Raw genomic sequence first — 27,237 nt, 5'->3', positions numbered from 1 at the left:
GGCTCCTTAGGGAGTTGTACCTCCATTGGGAAAAGGAAATACACAAAGAAGTGCAGTGGTGCAAGCCCTCTGTGTTGAAGTTCCAAGATCTGTGGGCTTGGCCCTTGGTATTCATCAGTATCCTGGGGCTCTGTGGAGTTGGGGGACAGACATCCACCCATATTTGTGGCAGTGATAATGCCTCCCCACTTCTAAAAAGAGGGAACAGTTCCAGATATCACAGGCATTGGGGCTATTAATATTTTATCTTAGTTCAGCCTTCAATCATCATAAATATCATCTTACTGCTTAGCACAGATATAGTCCATTTGTGTAGCATGAGAAAATCAACATACTGTAACTGTAGTCTAGACACTGATAGCTGAATTTACCCTGGTACAACTGCACTAAATTCAACAGGGTTAGGTATACAGGGACAGATTTATAAATTTGGTATAAACCCTGGTATAAATTTGGCCTAACTCCCACTATGTTTTATTTTAAAAAAGAAAAGAGTTGATGTAGAGGAAAAGATATATTAAACTCCATTTGCAGCTCATAACGTAGGTATTATAAATATACATGTAGCAAAAGTCTTCAGTTTTCCAATGTAAAAATAGAAAACCCTTGTTTACACGCAGAGTAATTTCACAGAATAAAGAGCAGTAATAAAAACAGAACTCTTTCTTTGACAAAAAAGTCATATAATGGAGTAAGGTATCACTAAAGTTGCATAACATATAAAAAGCAAGGGGAGGCATAAAAATATATAAACTCCTTTTCAATGTCCTCAACTTTCATAGTAAATGGAACATGTGCAATTTTCAGTGGCTACACTCCAGAGTATGGCTCATATTTAAGTACAGCATAAGTTCTACATATGAGAGACTTCACAGATTTTTTCTAGCACTTTAAAAAAGTTCCTTGTCTAGTTTTTAATAATATAAAAAAATTTTTTTTCCAGAACTTAGGATATTGCCAGATATAGGGTTTTAAGATTTGGCCTGAGAAGTTTAAAGAAGTCCCTTATTTACAAGACATGGTATAGCACTATAAAACCTTGAAATAAATCCTACTCATTGACATAAATCCCAGTCCTACTCCAGGTCCCAAATGTGGCATTTGAGTACCTACTATAGGAGAGTTGGGTAGATGGTCTTTATAAGCCCTCCCCCTTTATAGGATGCTTTTTTCCACCAATTGGAAAATTGGTGGAAATTGGATGTTAGAACTATATCTGTGGTTTCCTGGTCCACGCCTCAAGCTAGGTGTATACACTTTTACTGGGGGATGTTTTCTCTCATTTGGTTAGTAGCTGAAGTTACTAAATGCCTGAAAGGAAACCTACTAAATCTAACATAAAAACAATGCATACACACCCCCAATGCCTCCCACATGCTATGGTGACAGGTGCTACAGAAAAGTCATGTCTAGAGTGAACAAATACTGTTAATACTTGGGAAAAGGTCTCTTTTTCATGGCTAATTGGAATAAACTGGTCAGACCACCACTCCAGAGAATCCTTGGTCATTTTCTTTTTGGGTCACATATTACAGCACATTTTCACACATTTGTAAGTTTATTTGAGAGCCAGGTTGTTTGTAAAGTCAACACTGCTCCTTAGGGGCCATAGACATATTAAGTTTCATGTTTTGAAGTTCAGCCACTTTTGAATTTTATCCTGGTGATAAACACATGAGACATTTTTTTCCACTGTGAAAAATGTGCATTTCAGACTGTGGGAGGGTACAGCTGTCTCTGGCTTTGTTTACTCACAGTTTTTCTCCTTCTTTGTGCTTAGCATTAGGATCTTCAGTTATCAAACTCCTTCCCAGTTCCCTCACTCATGAATCCTGCACCTCTTGCTGAGCTGTCCTTTCTAGGGCATGTGGCTTCTCTCCTTCCATTTTGCAATGCTGGCATTTCTGTCCTCCATTTCCTTTTCCTGTCTCCACACCTAAGCTTCCAAGCTGCACCACCATTTAAAGAGACAGTAACTTTCCCAGAGGCATGGGGTTAACCAGGTTACATTTCCACTAATCAAATATGTTAGTATTATTCACTTTTTAACTTGTATTTCCCAGGATACTATATTGGACTCTCAGACATTTGCATAACAGTCAGCGTAGGTGTATGGCAAGGGTTTTCACATACCCACTCTCCATCTACAATATTCCTCTTTCCCTGCTACCTATCAGATGGCATGTAGAGGCATGTCAGGGCGTCTAACTCTCTGGTATGCAACATGCAGGTACATGTGGCTCACTGAGGGGTTTCTTTCATTCTGTTGGTGCCACAGTCAACATAGCTGACTTTTACAATTTTCTCATGAGTCTCACAGTGTTTCTTAAAGCTCAGGTTCACAAAGTCATGTGGTGACTAGAGAGGTTTGGAAATATTCTGACAAAACAGGATTTCATCTGAAAATGTTGATTTGCCAAGTGTGAAATGTTTTGCAGACATATCGGGTTTGACGAACTTCCAAACTTCCACCAAAAATCTTCATGGTTTCCTGCCAGTTCACCTGGTGGGCTGCAAGGAGCCCGTGCCTCCAGGGACCACAGCTGCAGGGCAGCTGCATAACACAAACTGCCAAGCGTCAGGAACCCCAGGGCTTCCAGGATCCCTGCTTGGAGGCAGGAAGGCTTAAAGTGATGGAAGCCTTGGAAGTCTAGGCTTGAGCTCGTGCTGTCAGGATCTCTGCTGCATGGCTGGAGCTGAGGTTTCCAGGCTCCTTTCTCCATGATGAGGGACTCCCTGGGCTGATCTCAACTCTGGGGGACTCTCCTGGAATTGGAAGCAGCCCAAGAAGTCTCTGGCTGTCAGGATAGAAAGAGGGCTCCTGGGAGGCAGGGTAGCCAGCTGCTCTGTTTTATTTTGAAAAAAATCAAACAGAAACAATTCAAAGTTGCTTAAACAAAAACTTTCAGAATGTCCTTGCGATTAAAAATGTCAGCATTTTAAGTTCTCATTCTGGATTGGAATGAAAACTTCTTTGAAATATCAGAATTTCCCAAAGAACAGAAATTCTGAAGTTTCAACCAGCTCCAAGGGTGACATCTGAATCTCAGATTTCCGGGGGAGCAGAAGGAGAGTAAGTTTCCAGTCTTCATGGATGCAGAGAAAAGCTTGAAAATGTGAACTCTACAGACTCAAAAACCAATAGGCAAATAAAAATGGTATCATTAAAATCACGATTTTTAGTCACTCTCCTGATTTTGGGGAGTTGACTCTGATTTTGACTGCCTGCGGTTAGCAATACTGCAGTTTCCATAGGCAATGAAATCAGAGTGCTGCAGCCTTTCTGAACATACAAGACTTCTGTAAACATTTGTGGTAATATGAGGCCCTGAAACATAAACCCTTGTATCAGAGGCCCGATATGAAACTTAAGGCATGAACTAAAGCAATGGTCAAGACTTTGCTAACATAAAGCAAAGTTGAGCTGTGAGCCAGAGGCGGGCCCTGCTCACATGAGCTGGCAAGAAGAAGGCTGGTGTTGCAAATATACATATACCTAAAAGGTACTAATAACTGGTAATATAAACATGTGCCAGGATGGTACCAGAACATTCCGGTACTAGCACATGCCACATAGATAACAAGGAACATGCTGACTCATCCCAAAGACAAGGAGAGGAGGGTAATATGATGGATAGATTGTTTTGTTCGAACCAACATGTACAAGGTGCCCTAACATGTAGAGGGGTTGCACCTCTATAGATCGAGAGTGATGTGTAAGTTGTTTGTACCTGTACATAATAATGTACTCCTGAAGGGTTATCTTTGTCTGGCCTAGGGGGCTGTGGAGGATCCCGCCATGGACTGAGCCAGGGGGCATGTATTCATAGTATGGCCTGTAGAGTATGTGGGAAACTATTACTTTGCTTTGTTTGACAATAAGCCTAGCCGGGTGCCTTCGTACCTTATCAGAGTTTGTGGTCATTGGGGGTTCTCTCAGGGTCAGCTGTGCCAGCTATCTGCACAGAGCTGGGGCAGCACACAGAGGGAACACATACATGCAGTCAACTATCATAATCATTGAACGGAGCAGAGCACCACACTGGTGGCATCTGGTGACAACACTGACTTAGTGGGTAAATTTTTCAAAAGTACCTAAGGGATTTATAAGCCTAACTCTCACTGGAAGTCACTTAAATTCTTAAAAGTCTAAATCGCTTTTGAAAATGAGATTTATTCACCTAAAATACTTAGGAACTTTTGAAAATTTTACTTACTATTTTCATGGCCTGAGGCTATCCTGTCAAAACCATGGTATTATATCAATATCAAGACACTTCAAAACTGCAACTTGGTCAAAAGAACTGCCCCTCAAACTGAAACATTATTTCAACAGATTCATTTAAATGTACAAGGAACAAAGAGGGAATACAGGAACATCAGTCATATAAAAACTACATGTACTACATATAAAAACTTACTTCAGCCAGCTACAGCAGATATAGAAGAGTTAAATGGGATAACAGTGGATCATTGTTGATATCAAGTACAGTAGGAGTGTTTCTAATATTACACTTGAATCTGCCCCCCCAGTGGAGCATCTGTGTATTTGCTGCTGTGTGCTTTACACTCAGGCCTGGTCTACACTGGGGGGATTTATCTAAGTTACGCAACTTCAGCTCCGTGAATAATGGAGCTGAAGTCCACATATTTAGATCAACTTACCGTGGTGTCTTCACCACGGTGAGCCGACTGCTGCCACTCCCCCGTCGACTCTGCCTGCACCTCTCGCAGAGCTGGAGTACAGGAGTTGGTGGGAGAGTGCTTGGGGATCAATTTATCGCATCTAGACTAGTTAGACACAGATGTATCTAATGTAGAAATAATTTGTTGAATATGATTTAAGAACTTATTCTTACTTTAGTATTTATGAACTAATGTGTAATCACATCATTAAAGGCAGTGGGCCAAATTCACCCCTGGGGTAACCCATGATTTGGTTCCTTATCATAATGCAGCCACACAAGCACACCATGCTCCAGCTTAACTTTTGCACTTCCTGACTTTAAAGTGTTTCATTGTGGAACCTTAACAGTCTCTTAGCATAGTTGTTTGCAGGGATTTTTTTTTCCTTAATAGAAAACAAAATGAATGCAAAATATATGCATGTTAATGGAAAAAGATTAAAGAAACAAAGAGCAAACCCATAAAGTAAGAGCAGCAGTCTAGCAGGCCTACACAGTCCAATGTCTTTAACTCACTAGGCTGTGATCCCACACCCTGGTGACATGCCAAGCTACAGCAAGGGAATCACCCAGGGCAGTATAGGAGTAGTGTTCCTTTCACAGACAGTCAGAGCCCCAGGTCCTGAAGTCATGTCCTTCTATTAGAATTTCAGCTTTCATTTAAATAAAATATGTCCAGCCTTCCAGCTTGTGAAGAAAACATAAACTAAGTATAACTGATGCAGCAGCATCTTTCTGAGTCTGAAGACAACTTTACACCTCTGAGAGATTTAACATAAGAACATCAAAGTTAACACCAAGAATTACTGCTCTGGGTTGTCCCACCAACACTAACCCAACATATATCTATGTGGCAGGAAGAGAAGAGTGCAATGAACCCAGACCACCAACTCAGATGGATAAATCCCAGGTGTTGGAGTACATACTGCTCCAAAGAGGGCCCCGCTGCCCCTAGGGTGGGGTGAGGAGCGAAGGACTGCCATGACACTGCCCTTGCCTCTCTGGGTGGTATCCCAGAAGTAAAAGAGGTTCTTCACAGAGCAATGTGCTATGGGGTATGCTGTGGTGTGCTCAGAGCCCCAGATTCCAATCTTGTGGAGTGAGCCATAGTGATCTTCTTTGTATACTGAGGAGACTAGTTCCACTTGCGTATCAAATGAGAACTGTATTACCACACATTCAAACCACTGATGCTAGAATTCACAAACTTGTCTTCTTTTTGGGCCTGATTGAGACCTAAACATTAAGCCTTCTTTGAAGAAAATCAGGCCAATCCTTGTAAAGTTATAATGGCTTAAAGCCAGCATGTTTGCATCAAAAGTTGTCATTTCTCACAAAAATGTTCTTTGGCTCATGTGCACATTTCCAAATATGTATAACTTTGCTGTTTGATAGCCAAATTCTTTGCAACATAGCAAAGCACATACTACTCGTTAGGAAATAATGACATACCAAGTTTCACATTTCAAAGTTTTGCCACTTTTAAGCTTTGCCCTTGTTGGCAGGGGACAAGGGAGGGGGAGGGGAGTGGGTTTTTTTTCAAGATGAAAAATGTGTATTTTCGTACACATAATTCCTAAAAAGCTGAACAGTTTTTTCTCTCACTTTCCGCCAAGCATGGAAAATGTCAACTCAAATGATCAACATTCAAGAAGGTTACATGTGACTGAAAACATGCTGATGAAAATTTTTTTTCAACTTTAACTAAAGCAAGCACCACAAGTGCTCACTAGAGTACACTTCCCCACACACTTGTATGCCACATAGGTGGAGATTCCCAGAAATACAGCCCTTAAAAGAGGCAGTATTTCCTAGAATTAAGACATATAAAACCTGCTTAGCAACTTTTCTGACAGTGGAAAGTTAGTTCCAGGAAGTATAAATTTTTAGAACAGTACTTCTCATCAAACCAGTGAAGGCAAATGATCCACACACCACAACCTTCTTGTAAAGAACTGTTTCTCACACTAACACTGAACATTAATTTGAAATGGACATTAACCACAGGTGTTGATACTCACAGTGTAGAACTTGTGCTCTCTTGTGTAGTGTTTACCAGTCATATCACAAATTTGAGCGTGGCTGTCATGTTCCATATGTTAGTTTTGTAATTTCTTCAGTGGGTGTTTGGATCTGCTCTGGACTAGGAACTGAACTAAGATCAGAGAATTCATTTTCACTGGAGAACTCTGATTGGTTTTGAATATTGTCACATATCCAAGGATTACACATTATGGATTCATAACAGTTTTGTTTAGAGGCCTGCTAAACTCTTCATATGGATCTCCTAAACTTCATAAAATGCCCCTCCAATGGTAATCTAGCATGTGACTTCTGTTAAGGATATTAACAAATGTACAGCACGCTGTATACTTTTACACATTCTATAAGTGAAGAGCTAGTTCTCAAAGGTATTGACCTTTGTTGTCACTCTTAAAATGTCTGCTAGCCAAAGAGAGGTATATATTACGAACATGTGATTTGTCAGAGTTGCACTGAATGCTTGAAAGAAGGTCACTTGCTAAGGTCAGTAAAGTGCAGAACTAAAAGACTACGTTCTGTAGCTTATCTAATTGTTTACTCATCATGTTAAATGATCAGTAGAACACTAGAACTACCTCCCACCTAAATATTTTCATTTGGCCTCAATAATCTCCATAGCAAAGTAACAACAGGCATGTGGGGGGATACCAACGTGGACAAGTGTTCTTATAAATAAAAACATTGACTTTCCTGTTTCTCTGAAAGTATTTCACTGAATGTACGCAGAGGAAGTGATCATACATTAACCCTAAATTTTAAATTTATATTAAGAAAAGTTTGCACATGATTGAAAACATTTATCTGGTACTGAAAGAGTTTAAGGATTGGAATGTCCATAATGAGATTACAGGGGACTAACACTTTGTACTGCTATATCTCCTTTCGTCCAAGGCTCTGAAAGCACTTTTACATATAATTACTTACACTTACAACTTCCCTGGGTAGTAGCTGTGTATTATTATCCTCACCTAAGAAGGGGAAAATTGAGGCCCAAAGAGAAATGAGATACACCAAAGTCACACAGAGGGGGGCCAGTCCTATAAACAAAATTCACTTGAGTTCAGTGGCAGCTCTGCATACAGAGTACTTAGCAGATCATGCCCCATGTCAGTAGTGCAGCTATCCCCACACTATCGTACCAAACTTGAGCTGGATAGTTAAGTCAAGTTAGTCCACGCACATTTACCTCCTAGTTGAAACAGCCAGTTAGTGCCATTTGTGACGGTAGTTTTAAGGTGAGGATATATCTCTAAAGGGAAATAGAGTCAGATCACCAGCTCACTTCAAAGAAGATGCAAAACAGCGATCAAGTGATCATTTTTGGTTACGCTTTCTACAAACCTGGGCTGAATTCCACCAAAGCCCAACAGGACATCACCCTGGTCAGAGTACAAGATTGGCGGGTAGGGAGGGAAAGAGGCGCTTTTCCAGGCAAGTGGAGGAAACCCAAATGTCTATGCCAAGGGGGTTTTGGGGTGGCTGGTGGTCAAAGAGCATATCCTGAGTGGAGAAATTGAGTGAGATACCCAGGCAGTTAGAGCAAGTTTGCCCTGCCAAGGAATTTGACTGACAAGCTGCAGTACTTTATATATGAAATATTTTCAAGCATCACCTTCCAGGAGTGAAAGAAAATTAAGGCAAATATTAACAGTGTACTGTGTTAGGTTGCTGAGAATTGCCATCAGCAGAGTCCCCCATCCATCCTCTCATCCTCCCCCTGCTTGTAATGGACAGGTTGCTGCAAATGGACAGAGCAAGAGAAACAGACACTGAGGACAAAAGGACCTTTGCCACATCTTGTGGCCCCTGGGATTTAGAATCTATGCTGTCTCCTATAGGACAATGATGTGGAACAATGTTTTGATAGGCTAGGCATGAATATATATAATCAGATTGGCGTGACTGGGTTATTAAAGAACAATATATTTATAAATATGTGTTCATGTTTGCCAGACCTGCAGTCCTTTACATATTTTGTTAACATTTACTACAACGATACTCTGAAAGAGCTACTAATGATGTGTGTAATTTCCCCCCCCCCCACGATGCATCCGTGTGACTGGGGGCAGGGACAGGCACAGGAAAGGGGGGTTATGGGAATGCCATAGCTTGCACTCCCAATCAAAGCTAAACACACCCTACTAGCATGCAATATCCTACATAACAATAATTGTATTGGTCATAACCAAGAAATCCCTCCTTTTTTTAAGACTATAATTTCCTACAACACTAACAAAGATAGTGGACAGCACTCACCACACACAGATCTGACCCCTGGCTGTGTACCACTCCCTTCCCAGGATGTTACACAGGTCTTGCTCCAAACAGGCCCTCAGATAATTGCCTCTGTATGACCATTTGCCTGTCTGTCCACATGGGTTTACCCTAAGCTTTCAGTTCCCAGTTTCATACTGGCTCCACAGGCTCTCCTCCACTGCTATTCCCCCTTCCTTCACTCTGCAAACAAGACCTCCCTCATACAAGATGGTGATCTCTGTGCTGAGGGTGGTGGCAAGTGGGTCCAACTCATCACAGAAAGAGTAACTTGTCAGCGCAGTGGCCAACCTGCTGCTCCCTTCATTTGCTTTTTCATCCAGCTGCTTCAGGTGCTTCATACACTCCCAGCCCTACAAATGAGGCTGGTGGGTGCCCAGCTCTGCCTGCCTCTTTGAGATGGTCTCATAGAGGTGGATGTTGCTGGAGCTGTGGATGCAATCATGATCTTTGGAGTATTCACACCAACAGTTAACTACAACCCTGGGGTGCTTCTCCATCCAGCTAGCAGCATGCTCTGTGGTGGGCCTCTTGTTGTTTGGCAGAGCTGGGCTGAGCTGTGCAGAAACTGAATTAAACTGCATGGGGAAAGACAGGTTAAATGCCATTTAGCTGCCAGTGCACAGAGGGCAAGTGAGAAGTGAGTAGGTAGAAGGGCAAGAAGATACAAGTTCAGGGAATTGTGCCAATGGCTGTGTAGGATTATGTTGGCTCAAGGTCAGGTGGTACCCGCTCTGCTATCTCCACACTGTAAAGTGGGAAGGTAGGTAGGGATGGGTCACTGGTCAACATGTGGTTCTGATCCATACTCCCCTGGATGAGGGCTTTGGGCAAAGGTTCAGGAGATAACACACAGTGAGCCTGCAGTGTAGACAAGTCCTTAGACATGAAAGGCTCTGTATCCTATTACTACTACTCTGAGCCATCCATTGCTAACAACAACACGAATATGCCAGATATATCCATAAGCCCATGCTAGTAAAGTTTATACACCTTTCGTCCAAGAGACCTGACACCGAGAGGATAATTTCTCATGCTAGATACTCTTGAGCACTTATTAAAAGAATCCATTTTTCTTTTCTGGACGTTGCTGTGAAACCATTCTTGGATTATAGTTAGAGCATTACTAATGACTGGAATCTTTTCATCATAGAACATGTTAGCTGAAGTGACTTGGTAAATGAAAGGAAATATTTTTTTAAAAAGATCATAATTTTGCAAAGGCTGGCTGGCAATTTCTAATGCTGTGTGACTCTGTTGCCATCTATGAATTATGCATACATTTCCATCATATGAGGTGGAACAAAGAAAATGTGGGCAAAATAATGAGTTTTGTGAACCTTAAGAACTGTGGTTTGGGGGTTGTGGAAAAAAGGGATAGTTTGCAATTTGTTTTTATCAACTCTGCCAACTTCTACTCTGTTACACTGGTAGTCCTTTGCCACAGACAGTGTAAGAGAGAGTACAATTCTGCCCAGCAGTGCTAGAACAATTTGTATAGTTGGATTGCTGAGAGCCACTGAACCAAACTGTAAACCATGTATATAATGGAAATTACTTCAAGCCAGGGGGTGCAGCAGCATCCCCAGCACCCCTAGTTCCAGCACCTATGAGTCTGCCTACAATATAAGAGCCAAATCATGCAGTTGGCACATGGTAAAGTGACAATGTAGTATTAAGGCCAAATCTTGTAATTTGTACTGTGCCCTTACTCCCACAGAAATAAATGGGGGTGGGGTCTGCCAGAATAAGGACTGCAGAGGTGGGGACCAGTTCTGCTCCAATTGAAATCAATGGCAATAGGAGCAGGTCTTTGTTGTTAACGTGTTATATAATGGCCTGATCCTGCAAACCCCTGCTTTCTGAGTAGTCCCATGGATGTCCCTACTTGCATGAGGAAGAGTCACTCATGTCGGGAGTGCTGCATTGTATCTTTAGGCCCTAATCCTGCAAATATTATGCAGTTGCTTTGAATAGTGCCACCGGACTCAAAGGGACTATTCATAGGCTTCAGGTTAAATATGTGCCTAACTTTTTGCAAGACCAAGGCTTTAGTTTGTAAAAGACTTTGGGATGCCTCTAGATTAAATGTGCAATATGCCATACCATTATTAGCATGATGAATTCAAAGAATTGGTAAGTATATGGAAGAGCTAGAAATAATTTAAAAAAAATGGCTAGAGTCCTGAATATTTGGAGATGGTTTAAAGAACCACAAAAGGAACCACTTCTGTAATAACACTTTTTATTTATAGCGGGGTTTTCAGAATACCATGTATTTCCAACCTTTGACAATTTCAGATCTTTTATTTTGAGAACCCTTGGTCCCCACAGAAATACAGAGGAACTTACAACAAAAAGCATCCCATGAATGGAAATAAACTATGGAGCATTAGGCAACAATGTTTTCTCTGTATTTCACACATTTGTATCTGATGAGACAAATATGTTTAATGTTGTTTGCAAGAGAGTTTTTACCTGTTTTGTTGTGTCAGGTGGAATAAAAGTGCCTCCTCTAACCAAGAGCGTTAAGACAGACCATTATGAAAATATAACGTTAGCATTTTTATAAAAACTTCGTAGGAAGCCACTTGTTACAGCCTTCTGTTTACTGCGCACAATGTTTACGCTAGCCAAAAAGCTAAGCTGGTAACAATATAAGAAAAGTCAGAAAAGGACTAAAATGTGTCAAGAATGCGTTAGATAAATACATCTCCTGGCAACATTATTCACAAACATACAGTTTAAAAAGCTTCTCCTTTATATACATAGGTTGAAACGCGTGGATTCCACCTGCATAGTTCATTGCGTGAGTTTCTTTCTCCCCACGTAAAAGCAGTGGCTGGAGTTGGTTTCAAGTCTCAGAGCTCATAATACGTGATAGATGAGCCTGGAATGAGGAGGGGTCCTAGGGGTGCCTGGCTGGGAATCGAGGCTGGCGTTTGCAGGGAGGGAGGCGGTGTCCAGAAGCGGCAGCGCAGCTTGATCGGAGGTGGAAGAGATACGATCCACGATGCTGGATAAACAGTCCAAGCTGGACAGTGTAGTACTTTTGTCTGTGGAACAGAGTAAGGCGAAAGTAATAGATAAATACTTACATGAGTCAAGAAACGTGAATTAACTAGCTAAGTAGCTATGATTTAATTTCCAGCTCCTGTACCATATCCCCACCCAGCCCTTTGGAGTCCAGGCGCCCACACGCAGCGCACCTCATCGTTTGTAAATACCACCGCCCGGCACAGAGATTGGGAGGGTGAAAACTCATGGCAGATGCTGCCTCTCGACCTACATCGCTCCCACCTTACTCACGGCGGAGTCGCGTAGTTAAGCAACTCGCTGGCCCGAGCCCTGTGCTCATGCTTACCGCTGTGTGTGTCCGGGCAATAGACAGTGTCAAACCTGCTGTTCCGCCGGAGCCAGGCAGGGCTGTTGCATTCGGCCTAGAACAGACAAGACATGAGTGCACAGAGCTCATGGGTGCGCGACTTTGTGTGCTGGCTTCCAACAGGCTGAGCCTGGGGCCCTGCTAACTCTGCAGCGGGACCCTCAGACCCCACCGCGCCTTTGGCACATTTGCTGACATTAGCTCAGTTTCCAGCGGCTGATGGCGTGAGGGGCAGCGTGGCAAAAGGCAGGCCCATCCGCAATGTGCACCGCGTTAACCATGGAGAATGGATTGGTAGCAGGAGGAAGGCACAGCGAGTCAGTAAGAGGACACGTTCCCAGAGCGAAAGCGCATTAAAACCTGGCACTGATGGAACAAACGCGCTCGGGAAAAAATGCATCAACAGCTCCTCTGGGCCAGGCTTCAGCTGGGTGGGATCCCCTCTTGCCCTCTATTTTTTTCATGACAACTGTAACATTACTGGGGGCTGGGGGAGGGGGGAAGGAGTAAGCAAAGGCTTCACTCCCTATTCTCCGTTGTCCATGTTCCATGCGGTACTTCGTGAGAGCTTGTCTACAAAAACACTAAGGAGAATCGAGTGGTGAATGCTATGATCACTACCCAGGAGATTGTTTTCTATTTATCTTCATCCCCTGCAGGGCAACAAAGCTGCCCCCTTTGCACATATGAAGTCCCTCATCCCCACAGCACTGCTAGGCTGTTTGCATGCAGAACACCATGTGAATCACATCCTGGAAAGGGACCATTTTCCGAAGCGCACTTAACGTTTCCTTGGGATCTTAATAAACGCACCGCGTTTTCACTCTTCTACCTTTAAACCACGCAGCAGAACTCTGAATTAACGGAGTAACCTGCCTGTGTCGGCACCTTTACAACCCAAAGAGTTTTACGTGATCGAAACGTCCGTCTCTTACCATCCCGTCGGAGCAGCTGGAAGTTGGGCTGGTGGGTTCAGAGCAGCTCTGTCCTGGCAGGCTGTAGTAGTTTTCTACCTGCTCTCTCAAGACCTCCTGCAGGCTTTCGATGTACCTGATGGCGTTTCTCAGGATCTCCACTTTGGGGAGCCTTTGGTTGGGGTTGGCAGTAGTGCACCTCTTCAAAGTGTCGAAAGCCTGGTTCACTTTCTTCAGGCGCCTCCTCTCGCGCATGGTGGCTGCCTTCCTCCGGTCCATGGTAGTGGACTTTCTCTTGCAGGCTTTGCAAGCCCACATGAGGCAGTGGCCGGCTTGATGATGCCCTGTGGGGGCTCTGACATGCTCCTCTTCGTCTGACCACGGGCCGTCTGTTTTGTGGGCTCCGAAGGCAGCAAGCCCGTGTTCGAAATCATCCCCAAACTCGCCTTCCGGGGAAGAGATGCAGGAGCTGTCATAGAAGAACTCGGATGGAGAAAACTGGCAACTGTCCATCACCTCCATCTTTACAACAGCTAATACAGAGCAGTGCTAGGTCTGGACTGCAGCGAGCCAGTCTCAGCACATCACACTGCAGTTTTCTTGGGCAATTTCCTAAGTAATTAGGGATGCGAAGCAAAGTGTCCTTTCTCTGGGGCACGGGGCTCTTTATATATACATGTTGTTATGGGAGGCTGGTCCAGAGAGGCTAGTCTTTATTAGCATATCCCTCCACAACCCCTGCTGGGGCTGTCTGGGCAAACCCCCTCCAATCCCCAGGAGACAACTTGCTATGCACCGCTCCTTCTGACTGTCTGATGAGTTTATTACATTTTAACATGCATAAACTTTTTCAGTGATCGCAACAACTCGAAAGTTAGAATAAAGTAGGAGATTCGCAATTTGGTGTGAAAAATAAAGAGCAGGAACGATGGGAAAGAAACCCTAAAACGTGACATTTCCTGCAAATAAGCATCTTCCAACACATTATGGAGTGAATAGGATACAGTCTCACTTTATTCGCCATAGTCACGGGACTTAAACGGTGAACGTTTTTAATCATTTGATTTTCTCACAATCAATGTTACAGTTCGAACCAGACTGGCTCACTTTGTTTTTATAGTTGTGATCCGTTTCCTTCATTTTCCTGGGGGATGTTTTGTCCTTTGATTCGATTACTAAGATTTAAAAAAAAGACGAAGACAAAGCTAGAAAATCATTCCTGCGTAACAATAACTTTGTCACTTAACAATGAAGGGGGGGGGAGACGACATTTCAGTTAAACTTCAGGTTTTAGTGCTCCCTGATCATGTCAGAAACGGTACTCACATAAGACCATTGCATTTGTTTGCCTACGAAAATCTCTCTGCCACCCCTTGCTCTCTTCCCTGTGGCCTGATGGTGCTAGAGGCAGTAGCACAGCAGTGCTTTGGGTTTACTAATTTTCTGCTTTCAGACAAACTTGTACCGTTACAGATGCGTCCCAGCTGTTAGTGCAACAAACCCCTCCTGGAAGTGTAAAATTTCTAACCCCACAGTCCCTGAGTAACTTTACACAGGTCGGTGACAAAAGCCTTCCAGAGACAAAGTAGCAGATCATTGAAATTGTTAAAGGGCCATTAAAGTGGTAATGAAGCCATTTAACAGGCATTCGCCAAAGCGCAGGAACCCTTTGGCCACATTCAGCTGGCTTTTATATGTTATTCGGGTTAAATAAAACGGTTTCCAAACGACCCCCTCAGAAATGCCCAAGCTATGCGAGTTATTCTCGGTACCCAGCAGAAGCATTTTTGACTAACCTTGCTCTCGGAGCAGCAGCTGACATAGCCAGTCAGTTTTTTTCTTGGTCTAGTCATTTTATTCAAACCCCCTTTAAGTAAAGGAGTCTGGCAGGGAATTCTGTGTAAGAAAGCTTATTGAACTACTACCTTGATGTAGGCTGTGGACCGCAAACACTTTGGAAAAGGAGAAATTAGGCTTCAGTTTGGAGCAGGTAGTCTGAAAAGCCATGTATCTCTTTATACAGTATACCCCGAGCTCCAAGCCACCCAGAGGAGAATCCATCTGATAATTGATCTATAGCTATTCAGTCTCCTTAGGGGAATGTTGTTGTTGCTTTCAGTGAAATCCCACTTTAAAATATATCAGAGGAAGAAATAAAAGGTTGAATAAATAAAACCCTGTCCACTTCCCTTCAAAAAGTTGGTATATTATTATCTAAGCGGTTGGAAAGGCTACATCTGTACTGTTCCAGTTTATTTAGGGCCATAAACGGGCAGTGAGCCCCCTTTGAAATGAATACTGTATTAAAGCCATAGCGCTGATAAAGGAATAGAGTTACAGAAAAGCAAAGGTCTGAATTTCAGCTCTCTCTAATGAAGTCCAGGTTGACATTCAGCTGGCCGCGTTTGAAACGTTGCAGTTCTCAGTGGTTTTGCAAGAAATCATCAGCCAAATAAAGCGGTTCTGGTCAGCAGTAACTTGAAGACTTTCTTGGATTGTAGCACCCGGATATTTTAATGTAGCATGTTCTCGCTGGCTGAAATAGACCTGTTTACAGATCTATGCTTTGGGCACAAATGAATTTGGTCTTTAAAGTGCTAGGTACAGCTGTTGTGATCATCTTTCGGTGGTTTCTCTCCAAGTGTGTACAATATATCTTGTAGTAACAATGCCCACCCCCTTTGGTATGCCTTCCAAAATATTGTCTGTGCCTCTCCTTGCATTCGAATCTGTAGCCCCTTTTTCAGCGTGTTTGAGGTTGTTTAGAAATGTGCCCTTCCCAAGAGTCTTAGGGGAATTCTGAAGGTTGTTTCCCTTCTTCCTGAATCTTTGGGAAAAAAAGATGCTGTCACTCAGGAAAATCTGTAATTAGTATCCCTTAGAGGTGCCAGCTTCCTTTTGTAAAGTGATCTCAAAACAAATTTGCAAACGTGCAGCAATCTGTCCAGTAGAACTAAAAGAAGCAGGAAAAAACACAAACGATAAGGTTGGTTAATGAGGTTGCTGGGAGCGGGGAGCGGTGGTGGGTTTTTGAGATCTGGGGATTGAAATGCCGACAATGAGACAACACAACTTTCAAACTCTTGTTAAAACAGAGTACAAAATATAGAGATTTTTTTTTAAATAGCAAGAAAACTTCGCAGAAAAAAGAACACAGCGTTTCAAAGGCATCCCTCAGCCAGTAGGAATCGTGCTGTTACAATTACTTTTAATATATAGATATATTTAAAACACATTTCTGACTAGTTTAGGATTATTTTCACCCAACATAAAAGAAGGAATTGTTTTTTTAAAACAGCAAAATTATTGACCAGCAGATTGTATTTCGTGACTTTTCTCTCCTCTTCTGAAATGGCTTGACTTTAACTTTACTTCGAAAAACGGAACAAAACAATGAAACACCAAACCAAACAAGGAAAATGTTACATAATTCAACTGACAAAATGTGAGCAGAACGTTCAGGAATGAAATGTAAATATCGGTGTATGAAAATATTATCACATACTACTACCATCTTTACAGATATGACCCAAAGTTTAACCACCGGGGCGTGTGAAGTGAAGAAATTGGGTACTGATGAGTGTGGGATACTGATTGCAGAACACAATTCCCTTGTTGGGGCTGTATTAATGTAGTATTTTAAAAGCACCAGATCTTATATATAAATTGTAAAGACAGCTGAAGCCAAGAGGCAGTTACTTTAGCCCCCACTTTAAGAAAAACTCCCATTGAGTTTGCCTGCGCAAACTCAGGGGGTCAGGACTACAAAATTTAATAGCTGAGTCTAAATTTATTGAGGTTTTATTTTGGGGCATCCTTTGTTAAAAATACACATTACAGTCCCAGCCAAGAAAATGCAGAGGAAACTAGCTGTTCTCGAAAATTCAGGCAAAATGCCAGTCGGGGTCGGTGGAACTTTTGCCTGAGTGTAGACTGCAAGATAAGGATTTGTTCCAGTGTATATCAATAATTGTTTGCAGGATTTATTTTGTGACGTGTTGTTCCATTAGTTCAAATTGCTTTTAGGCACGCTAAATAGGTGGAAGTTTTAGCTCCTGGATAAATAGCCAATTCTGTAATAACCGTACCATCCGAGGTCCCCTTCAACAATCCGGCTCCAGAACTAACTAGCAACAAAAACTCTTTCCCAGTTGGACCTATATTCAGGGGACTCCAACGACGTGCTAAACTTTTGGTTCCATCAAGCTCTGGGAACTGCGCGCACCTAAATAAACACATTAGTACCTGCCAGAGCTGCGGGAAGGATTTGTATAGAAGCCAGCTGAAGAAGACATTGGCCTCTGCTTGCATTCTGAGACTCCCAAGAGAGATCAAAGGGACACAAGGGTTTTTAGCAGCCTTGAGAATGGGAAAAGTTGCTAGTTCCTGCTGCTACAGAATGGGAAACCCAAGCGAGCACATGGCTGAGTTATTCAATCCCTCCCACACACCTCCATCTCTCTCTCCTCCCGGTGAAAACAGCCACACTTGCCATAAAAGGGCAAAGCTCTGGCAAAACGCTATCCTGGGTCCCCACAGCCACATAACGATCCTTGCAAGTGCTTCTTATGAATGTTCGAGTGCTCGGACTTTTCCCTTTGAATATAGCTGCATCGCACCAGTGTGCATTGGTCTTCTCGGATTTCATCAACAACGCTGGAGCCAATCCCAGTTCTGCAACCCCTGAAGTTGGTGGCAGTTTTACCCGAACAAGAAGCGGGCCCACTATCTGTTAATGTAAATATATTTCATTTCATTTCATCCTTTCACTTAGGAAGAGAACATTACATTTGTCCTTCAGTAGTTAGTGGGGATTTAAAACCAGTCTCATCTACCTTTATCTTTCCCGACCACCACTGTATCCACATTTCATTTGTTTCATTCCACCAGGGTATTCTAGTCCCCAGGGGAACCTCAACTACAATGATTGTCTACAGTGAATGCCCTCACTGTTTCATTCCATACTATATTACAATGGTTGTTGGATCCGTGAAATGAATGGGTCCATCAAGTCCCCCTCCCCACTACTCTCATTATAAATAAATACACAGGCTATGAGTTATGCAGTACAGGTGAAGCTGCAGGAGCCAGGCCTTAAAAGGGACATTTGGGGAGTCATGTTCCAGGAGCTTTGTTCCACATTTAATAAAATGTAGGCAGAAAATCACTTTCATTAGTTTAAACCTGATAACTTTGCTCCCACCCTCCTCTGGAAAGAGGCTAGATTAAATCACAAACTGCTTATCTTTACCGAGTTATTACCTCTTGATTTTGTGCTTCCAGGGCCCTGTTTGCTTTGGCTTCAGACTTAGGTAAAGATTATCGTTATTAATATCAAACAAAAACATTTTAATTGCAAACACACTGAGGACTTTCATTGGGAAGCCTTGCATGTCAGAGACAGCCATTGAGGTCACAGGGCGTCTCTTCGGGAAATATTTTCTTTATTTAATGAAAAACCTTCTTTACTCAAACTTACTCCAAACAATTTCTCATGTTACCCCGTTGCTGAAGACGACATGGATTTCGGGGTCCACACAGAGGCGGACAATAGAGTCTCCTGACGTCAATATTAGGATGTGAATAAAACTTGCCCGTTAGGAAGAGGAAGAAAGAGCGGTTTTTTTTTTCAAGGTGTGCATGAGATACTCATGAAATTCTCCTTTTGAGGAGAATTACAATTTCAAGGCTAGGTCCGACCCTCTGTAGTCAGAAAAAGTAAAGCTAGGGAGAGTTTTGCTTGACTGGTACTAGATGGGGACCCTCCTCTTACTTGTTAGACATTGAACTTGATTATTAAGAACACTAATAGCTTCTAGCGGGGCTAAGTAAAAGCTTCTTTGTATATTTCTGATCAAGCTAAAGCTCTCCATGAAAGCCAGGGCAGCAGCCACCCTCTCTTACCAAAAGCGATCTCTTTTTGTATGGAAAACCATATTCTTTGGAAACGTAGATTTCCAAAAGTCCTGCTTCTGTTATTTCTATACAGCAGAGAGTTTCTTTCAAACGTGTGAGGGAGGAATTACACCCTACCTCTCTTGTTTCTGTTTATCACTCACTGCTTGGGACACACAAATCCTAGCATTCAACAACTGGAAATGCTCTTGTTTAAACGGCAGACTTAACAAAATAAAAACCACCACCACCCAACCAAAGAACAACGTAGCCCCCGGCGAATTGATATGGCAGGCGACGCAGCCAGCATAGGGAGTGGCTGTGTAATGGAGAGTTTCTGGAGTGAGAGCTTTCCCTTTCTCCAGCCACTGCCCCCCAGCATGCTGGCTAAGGAACATGGGAGTGACACCGTATTTTTAAATCTGAAGGATTCAAGTTAGAGCAGAGATGACAAAGGGACATTTTAACTGCTCGGCGACAGAACGTTTCCTCTTGTTAGTTACCATGAAGTGGTGGGGAGCTGGGGGGAGAAACTCAGCGGTTTAGTTTCTTGGTGGTCGCCTCTTCCCGAGATTATAAATAAATCGGTTACAAGCCCTAAAGTCCTGACTGGGAGTAGCTCCTGCTTTTCCACCCTCAGCTCTAGGGTTTGTTTTTCTACGGCACTGACTGAAAGGCTTCACGTGTTGTTTTTCCTCCTGGTCCCCACTTTCAGCCACTTAACTCTTTCCGCCCCTAGGGGCCCTAAGCTCCCCCTGCAGGGTACGAGAAGGCGGTAGGAGTCACCTTTCTTCGAAAGACGCCTCTGCCCTCTAGACCCCACGGGAGCTGGCTCATGTCAGAGCCCTTTGCTGTCTATTAGGAACCAGCCAGGCCCATAAATTCTGCTGCAATCGCGGGCTGAGTGCAACTTCTCCAGCCCCAAAAAGAAGCTCGAAGAAGAATTCAGGCGACATAGGGAGCTGGTTAATTAAACACAGGAGTCTGACTGACCCTGCTTGGTACAGCAGGCTCCTCCAAGCATGTGCAGCTCAGCAGGTCAAACATGCAGGGTAAATACAGACCCGAATAAGTCAGGAGCCGAGTGGAAGCGCTTTCCCCAGCGATTTAATGAAATGGACTGTAGCTCCGCTGCTTTTTCCACCAAGGGAGATCGAAAGGAGGCATTGGCCTGGGTGAACGTAGGCGGCCTACACAATCCTAGACACAGCAGCAGTCACAACTCTCAGCTGTGGAAGGCTGCTAACGCAAAATAAGAGGGAAAGAATGAAGACCTTCTGTGCGGTTCTGAGTAGAAGAGAAACTGTTTAGATAGTTAAAGAGACGCTGCCCTGGCTGGAAATATTTGCAACCTCTTAATTTTAAACACTTTTTATTTGGATTGACCGAATTGGGTCCTGATCTGCTGAAGTCAGTGGCAAGATGTAATTCTAATGGGAGCAGGATCGGGCCCACAATTTAAAGTGGGACTGGGACCGTTGTAACACAAAGAACTTTATTTTACATACCCAGGAAATCTGGCCGTTCTTATATACAATATCACATTCCACAATTTAAATATATATATATAGATATGGATCCGGTTTACATTAAAAAAGTACTAAAATTATGTACAAAAACACAACCTAAGAACTCTTTAAATAATACTAACAGGATATCCAAACAACAGCTTCACTCAGACAGGAATGAACTTTTTGTTGAATATTATACAAAGTGGATCACCAGAAAACAAGTAAATGTATTAAATAAAAAAGCAGTGGTCTATACAACATAAGAGAGAGGAAGAAAGAAAGAAAGAAAAAAAGAAAGAAAGAAAGAAAGAATTGGATTGTACAATTATCGGAGGAACATTTCTTTTTAAGAAGATTCAACTTTATCTGCCTACCAGTGCCTTTAACAAGGCCCCTGTCTGGGATTGCTAAAATATTAAATTAATTCATTATTTCATTTATAGGTTGTGGGGTGAGTTCCTTGTTATCTGCGTTCAAAATACTACCATGCCAAATGCAGATCTACTTCTCTACCACTTCCTCCACGCTGGGAAGTTTGGGATCTTCTGAAGAAATACTGTCCACTATCGAAGAAAGACAACGAAGGCTGCTAGAGGCTGAAGATTCAACGATGGAGGCTCCTGGTTAATAAATAAATTAATAATAATAATAAAAGATAAATAGAGTGTTTTGTTTAGTTTTTTTAAACAGCGATCAATACACAGAAGGGAATGACAGAAAGGAACATAGCCCTAAGAAAGAGACGATCTAACAAGGACCGATATTCACATATTAGAAAAAGGAAACAACACCTGTGAGCAAACTTACAATATCTGTATAGAAGCGTACAATACAATAACAGTGTTCATTTTTTCTCAGCACAGTCAGTAAGATGTTTTTTTCCGCTAAGGGAATCGATCCGTCTCTCTTTCTCTCTCTCTCTCTCACACACACACACACTCGCGTATATACATTATGCACACGTGAAGAGAATCCTGAAGTTTACCTTCTTTGGCGCTGAGTGCTAGCACTCTGGAATGATCAGAAACATTTTGCCAGTCGGAGCTGCAGGTGCTCAGGAAATCTGAACTTGGGATCTGAAGTAAACACGTAGAGCGCACAGGAAAGAGGGAGGGAAAGAGAGAAAGAACATATATTAGCAAAGAGGATCGCTGCTCCTCGGGGCAGCCTGGGTGCCTGCTGGACTTCCAAACAACGACTTATACTTCCCTCGTTAAGTCTGTTAAATGCTCGTTAGTGGGCCCGGCGCTCTGGATTGACAGACTATGTTAAGGAAGGGGAAGAGGGAGAGAAAAAAAAGTGGAAGGCGGTTTCGCAGCTGACTTTCAGGGGGCAGGAGGGGACTGAGTACAATCGCTGTGCTTACATTTCCCTGCTTGGGGCTGAAGCTAAAAGGATCTCCCCCAATCTCCTGCATTTTCTCCTGCTGATCCAGCCTGTGCAGGAGATCCTGCAGCTTCTCTATGTAGCTGATGGCACTCCTCAGGATCTCCACCTTGGGCAGCCGCTGGTTGGGGTTGGCCACAGTCCTCCTTTTCAGAGCCTCGAAGGCTTCGTTGATCTTCTTCAGCCGCCTCCTCTCCCGCAGAGTGGCTGCTTTCCTCCTGTCGGTGGGGGCCGATTTCCTCTTGCAGGTCTTACAAGCCCAGATCAAACACTGGCCGGGGCAATGAGGGGGTTGTAGGCCTGGGGGTGCCAGCACATGCTCCTCTCCACTGCTGTCACTCCCGGCTTCTTGGGGCATTTGGTCCTGGCAGGGGGACAAAGTGCCATCGCTGCCTGGGTACAGGGGGGACCCCTCTGCCATCTCCAGCTGCTGCAGAGCTCCATTTTCTCCGTCCAAGTAGAAGAAATAGGAGCTAGTTTCAAAAAGGTCCATCATCATGCTCTCCCCTTGGCCTCTCTGCCTGCTGGAGTTGGGTGATAGGCTCAAAAAAAACCCAGAGGAGCCACCCAGATGGAATTTAATTAGTGCAGTGACATAAGTCCCCCTGCTTTATATATAGTAGCTGCTGAAACTCTATCCAACTTTTAGCTGTCGCGGTGCATCACCCTCCAAATCTGATTCCAACCAGTATCCTGGGCTCTGTCTGGGGAACATCTCCTGTTTGGCGGGGGGTGGGGAGTGGAAAGGGGGGGAATAAAAACGCAAACTCAGCTCGCGAACGCGGGATGAAGTGGGATAGCAAAGGTGGATTCGGGGGAATAATTCCAAAGGGCAGCGGCCACACCCCTCTGTGTGAATCTGCCCTGTTTCAGATGGGGGGAGGGGGTGATTTTAGAGCAAACAGCGGAGCTTAAAACTGAAACCTCTTCTCCTTCGCTCCTCTAGTGCTAAATATAGGTGTATAGAGCCAGGTTTCAAAGGCAACGGTCATTCTCCAAATAGACGAGTTAATATTTTCAGAAAAGTCCATGCTATTTTTTTCCCTCTTCGAAACATGCCATTCCGGTGACCCAAACCATTAGTGCCAGCCCAAGGTTATAAGTGATACACACTCTTCTGCAACATACACTTGCAGGAAGGCTGCCAAGGCATAGCTCAGCTTGGACGACCAGGCAACCTCTCTTCCACGGATCATTATACATTATTGGCACAGTTACTAAGTTAAGCATTGTACTTACACACATTACACGTTTCAGTGTCTTATGATCACAGTTATTGATCCTAGGGCACACTGGGGCGCTCTATATCCTAAAAAGTGATACACCCAGCTGTCCTGGAGAAGGGATATATCAGGAGCAAAGCACAATCTTACCCTATATCTGCCATTCATCCCACCGAGGCTCAGCCCACCAGATGCAAAATCATGTGTAATTTCTTTCCTTGTTTGTTTATAGTTTGCAGAGATTAACAACAACAAATGTAAAAATAAAGAACTAAGCCCATGAAATATCACCAACTCTATCCACGGGTCCTTCAATCTCAATCATTCGTGAAGGGAACTATTACCCTGTTGCTAAGTTCCCTGATGTAATGGTACTGATCACTGGATCAACTGATCCTCAGAACTGATTGTGAACTGATACTTCATTGACATTAGGGGCTCATGAATCAATGGGATTTTCATTCTGACTGAGTCAATACTGCAGGATCAGACCCCATATCCCTCTTCATAAATCATGGCAACATCGGGTTTTAAATGGATCCACAGAAGTTCAACATGCTCAGTTAAACTATTAGTTTCAATACAAAAGAGTACAGTATTTAGAATGTAAGCTCTTTGGGACAGGGACTCTCTCTCGTGTTTGTACAGTGCTTAGCACAAAGAAACCCAGATCTCTATTATCTGCTAGCTGCAGCTGTAATATATGTAATACATCATAACATGCTCTATATAGATAGATACATATTGTTTCAAGGGATTCTTCAAAGCAAATGTAATTACATTTTGATTCCTGACCAATGGAACCAACTCTAAGTCTGATTGTGTTTAGCTGTTGAAAGCTATATTTAATAAATAGTACATACGTTAAATATGTTGTAAATATAGGGGGGGTTCCCCATTTTTCTTCTTTCCTTCCTTCCTCCATCAGAGGGAATGCTGGGGGTTGGCGCTGCAGAAGAAACTAAAATGTCCTGGAAAAAAAAATCCAAACAGAATGTGATGCAAAAGAAAAGATAAAAAATAAATGAAATGGAAAGTAATTGATATTAAATAGAGCACTGAGGCAGGAAGTTGGCTTTCGGTTGCATTGAACATGTTAATGTAACCAACAATATTTCATTTGAATGACAGCAAACTAGTAAATATCACCTTAATAGTTTGAAATCTGTTGTCCGAACTCTCTCCCTCTCTCTCCCCCTCTCTCTCTTATCAAACATCTATATATGAGAAATGATACAAGAGTGCTCTGCAAAACAGATATATCTGTATACATGTTGAAAAGGTTAGAAAGATTGCCATTACCGGCACATAATAATAGGTAACATTGCCTATAAGTTAGGAGGGTCACTAAAGTTGTGCACTGCAAATGGCTTCTTCAATATGTACTAGAAATTCATATTTTTGTGATTCCTTTTGCTCCAGAACAACTGTATCTCTGTTATACAACATTTAGTGTCACACACCTACAGACATGTTCTGATGGCCTTGAACTCACTAGCTGCATCTACTTGCATTACTACCACTTACACTAGCATGATTGTACCAGCTCAAGTGGCAGTGATGCATTGCAGCTACACTGGGCATCCTATTTCAGGTCCACACACAGCCATTCCCTTTTTAAGTTGTATGTCCTGTGGACTGTTGCACCTGTCTCAATATCCATGGCAAAATTCCTTGTAGCAAGTAAATAACATCTACTTGTACCCTTGAACTATTTGGTTTGGCTGAGCACCATGTGGAGGTGAATGCATTTTCTTGAGCTATTAGGGGTTGAATATATCATTACTGTGTTACTTTTAGCTAATAACTCTTGATCTGTCTTGTCTCTAATAAGTCACCAGGACCAGATGGTATTCATGGAAGGGTTCTGAAGGAACTCATGTATGAAACTAAAGAACTCCTTATTGTGGTATGTAACTTATTGCTTAAATCAGCCTCTGTACCAGATGACTGGAGGGTAGCTAAAGTAACACCAATTTTTTAAAAAGATTCCCTTGGTGATCCTGGCAATTACAGGCTAGTAAGCCTAACTTCAGTACCAGGCAAATTGGTTGAAACTATAACAAAGAACAGAATTATCAGACACATAGACAAACATGATACTTCGGGAAAGAAGCAATACAGCTATTGTAAAAGGAAATCATGCCTCACTAATTTTTAGAATTCTTTGAGGGTGTCAACAAGCATGTAGACAAGGATGATCCAGTGGATATAGTGTACTTGAACTTTCAGAAAGCATTTGATACAAGTCTCACACCAGAGGCTCTTAAGCAATGTAAACAGTCATGGGAAAAGAGGGAAGGTCCTCTCACCAATCAGTAACTGGTTAAAAAGATAGGAAACAAAAGGTAGAAATAAATGGTTAGTTTTCACAATGGAGAGAGGTAAAAGCAGGATCTGCCAAGGATCTTTGCTGTTCAATATATTTGCCAGGGTCTTTGCTGTTCAGTATATTCATAAATGATCTGGAAAAGGGGGTGAACAGTGAGGTAGCAAAATTTGCAAACAATATAAAATTACCCAACATAGTTAAGTCCAAGGCTGACTGCCAGGAGTTACTAAAGGATCTCACTAAATTAGGTGACTGAAAAACAGAAATTTAATGTTGATAAGTGCAACGTAATTCCAATGGAAAACATAATCTCAACTAACATACAAAATGAAGTTACCACTCAAGAAAGATCTTGGATTCATCATGGATAGCTCTCCGAAAACATCTGCCCAATGTGCAGTGGCAGTCAAAAAAGCTAAAAGAATGTTAGAAACCATAAGGAAAGGGATATCATAAATATCATAATACCACTACATAAATCCATGATACATCCACATCTTGAGTACCGAGTGCCGTTCTGATAATCCTATTTTTAAAAAAGATATATTAGAATAGTAAAGGTACAGAGAAGAGCAACAAAAATGAATAAGGATATGGAACTGCTTCCATATGATGAGACATTCAAAAGACAGTTATCTCTTTTCTAAACTGAACAGTCTAAGAGGGGATATGATAGAGGTCTTTAAAATCATGAATGGTGTGAAGAAAGTAAATAGGGAGGTGTTAATTGCTCCTTCATATAACACAAGAACTAGGCATCACCAAATGAAATTACAAGGCAGCAGGTTTAAACAAACATAAGGAAGTACTTTTTCACACACACACACACACACACACACACACACACACACACACACACACACACACACACAGTCAACCTGTGGAACTCATTGCCAGGGGATGATGTGAAGGCCAAAAATAGAACTGTGTTAAAAATGAATGAGACAAGTTCATGGGGGATAGGTCCAGTAATGACTTATTAGCCAAGGTAGTCAGGGATGAAACTCTATGCTCTGGGTGTCTCTAAACCTCTGACTGCCAGAAGTTGGGACTGGATGACAAGGATGAATCACTCAGTAAAGTGCCCTGTCCAGTTCACTCCTTCTGAAGCATCCTGCTACTCTTGGAAGGCAGGATATTGGGCTAGAAGGACTATACATCTGACCCAGTATGGCCATTCATATGTTCTTATGGCTTTTTCACATCTCAGAGGGATTTAAAGCTGCTGAGACAGTACCCAGAGTACTGTAGCAATCTTCCACAGACTAAGTACATTGGTGGTTTATTGTATGTTTATGATGTGGCTGCTGATTAGCAAGTGATTTTTGTCTTTTTTTTTTTTTAAGATAAAAAGAAGGATGACCTTGCAGTTCAGGCATGAAATGGAACTCAGTAGCTCTGGAGCCAATTCTCTGCTCTGCCACACATTTCCTGGGTGACCTTGGGTAAGTCACTAAGGTCCAGATCCTCAAAGGTATTTAGGCACCTAACTCACATTGAAATCAGTGGCAGTTAAGCACCTAAATACCGTAAAGAATTTGTGCCTTGATCTCTCTACAGGGGTGCCAGAACAGAGGGGACCAAGGGGC

At 42.6% G+C, this 27,237-nt stretch overlaps 2 protein-coding genes across 3 annotated transcripts; both read right to left on the bottom strand.

The window, feature by feature from the left end:
* Nucleotides 1-11,255: 11,255 nt before the first annotated feature.
* Nucleotides 11,256-15,137, bottom strand: MYF5 (myogenic factor 5). 2 transcript variants are annotated; one of them, XM_050935873.1, is made up of 4 exons: nt 15,098-15,137; nt 13,323-13,770; nt 12,367-12,442; nt 11,256-12,058 (listed from the first exon to the last, which is right to left on the bottom strand). In XM_050935873.1, the coding sequence occupies exons 1-4, from the start codon at nt 15,121-15,123 to the stop codon at nt 11,871-11,873; spliced, it is 738 nt and encodes a 245-aa protein (XP_050791830.1). In that variant the 5' UTR covers nt 15,124-15,137; the 3' UTR covers nt 11,256-11,870. The 2 variants fall into 2 exon arrangements, with proteins under 2 accessions (XP_050791830.1, XP_050791822.1); XM_050935865.1 differs by lacking the exon at nt 15,098-15,137 and having other exon boundaries at nt 13,323-14,309.
* A 5,870-nt stretch (nt 15,138-21,007) lies between these two features.
* On the bottom strand, nt 21,008-22,658 carry MYF6 (myogenic factor 6). Its single transcript, XM_050935881.1, has 3 exons — nt 22,074-22,658; nt 21,693-21,783; nt 21,008-21,327 (listed from the first exon to the last, which is right to left on the bottom strand). Exons 1-3 carry the CDS (start codon nt 22,590-22,592, stop codon nt 21,209-21,211), a joined length of 729 nt encoding a protein of 242 aa, XP_050791838.1. The 5' UTR covers nt 22,593-22,658; the 3' UTR covers nt 21,008-21,208.
* Between the last annotated feature and the right edge of the window lie 4,579 nt (nt 22,659-27,237).

Source organism: Gopherus flavomarginatus, chromosome 1, assembly GCF_025201925.1.
Source record: "Gopherus flavomarginatus isolate rGopFla2 chromosome 1, rGopFla2.mat.asm, whole genome shotgun sequence".
Classification (NCBI taxonomy): domain Eukaryota; kingdom Metazoa; phylum Chordata; order Testudines; family Testudinidae; genus Gopherus; species Gopherus flavomarginatus.
Note: the sequence above shows the minus strand (reverse complement) of the source record. Positions and strands in the feature narration are given on the sequence as shown.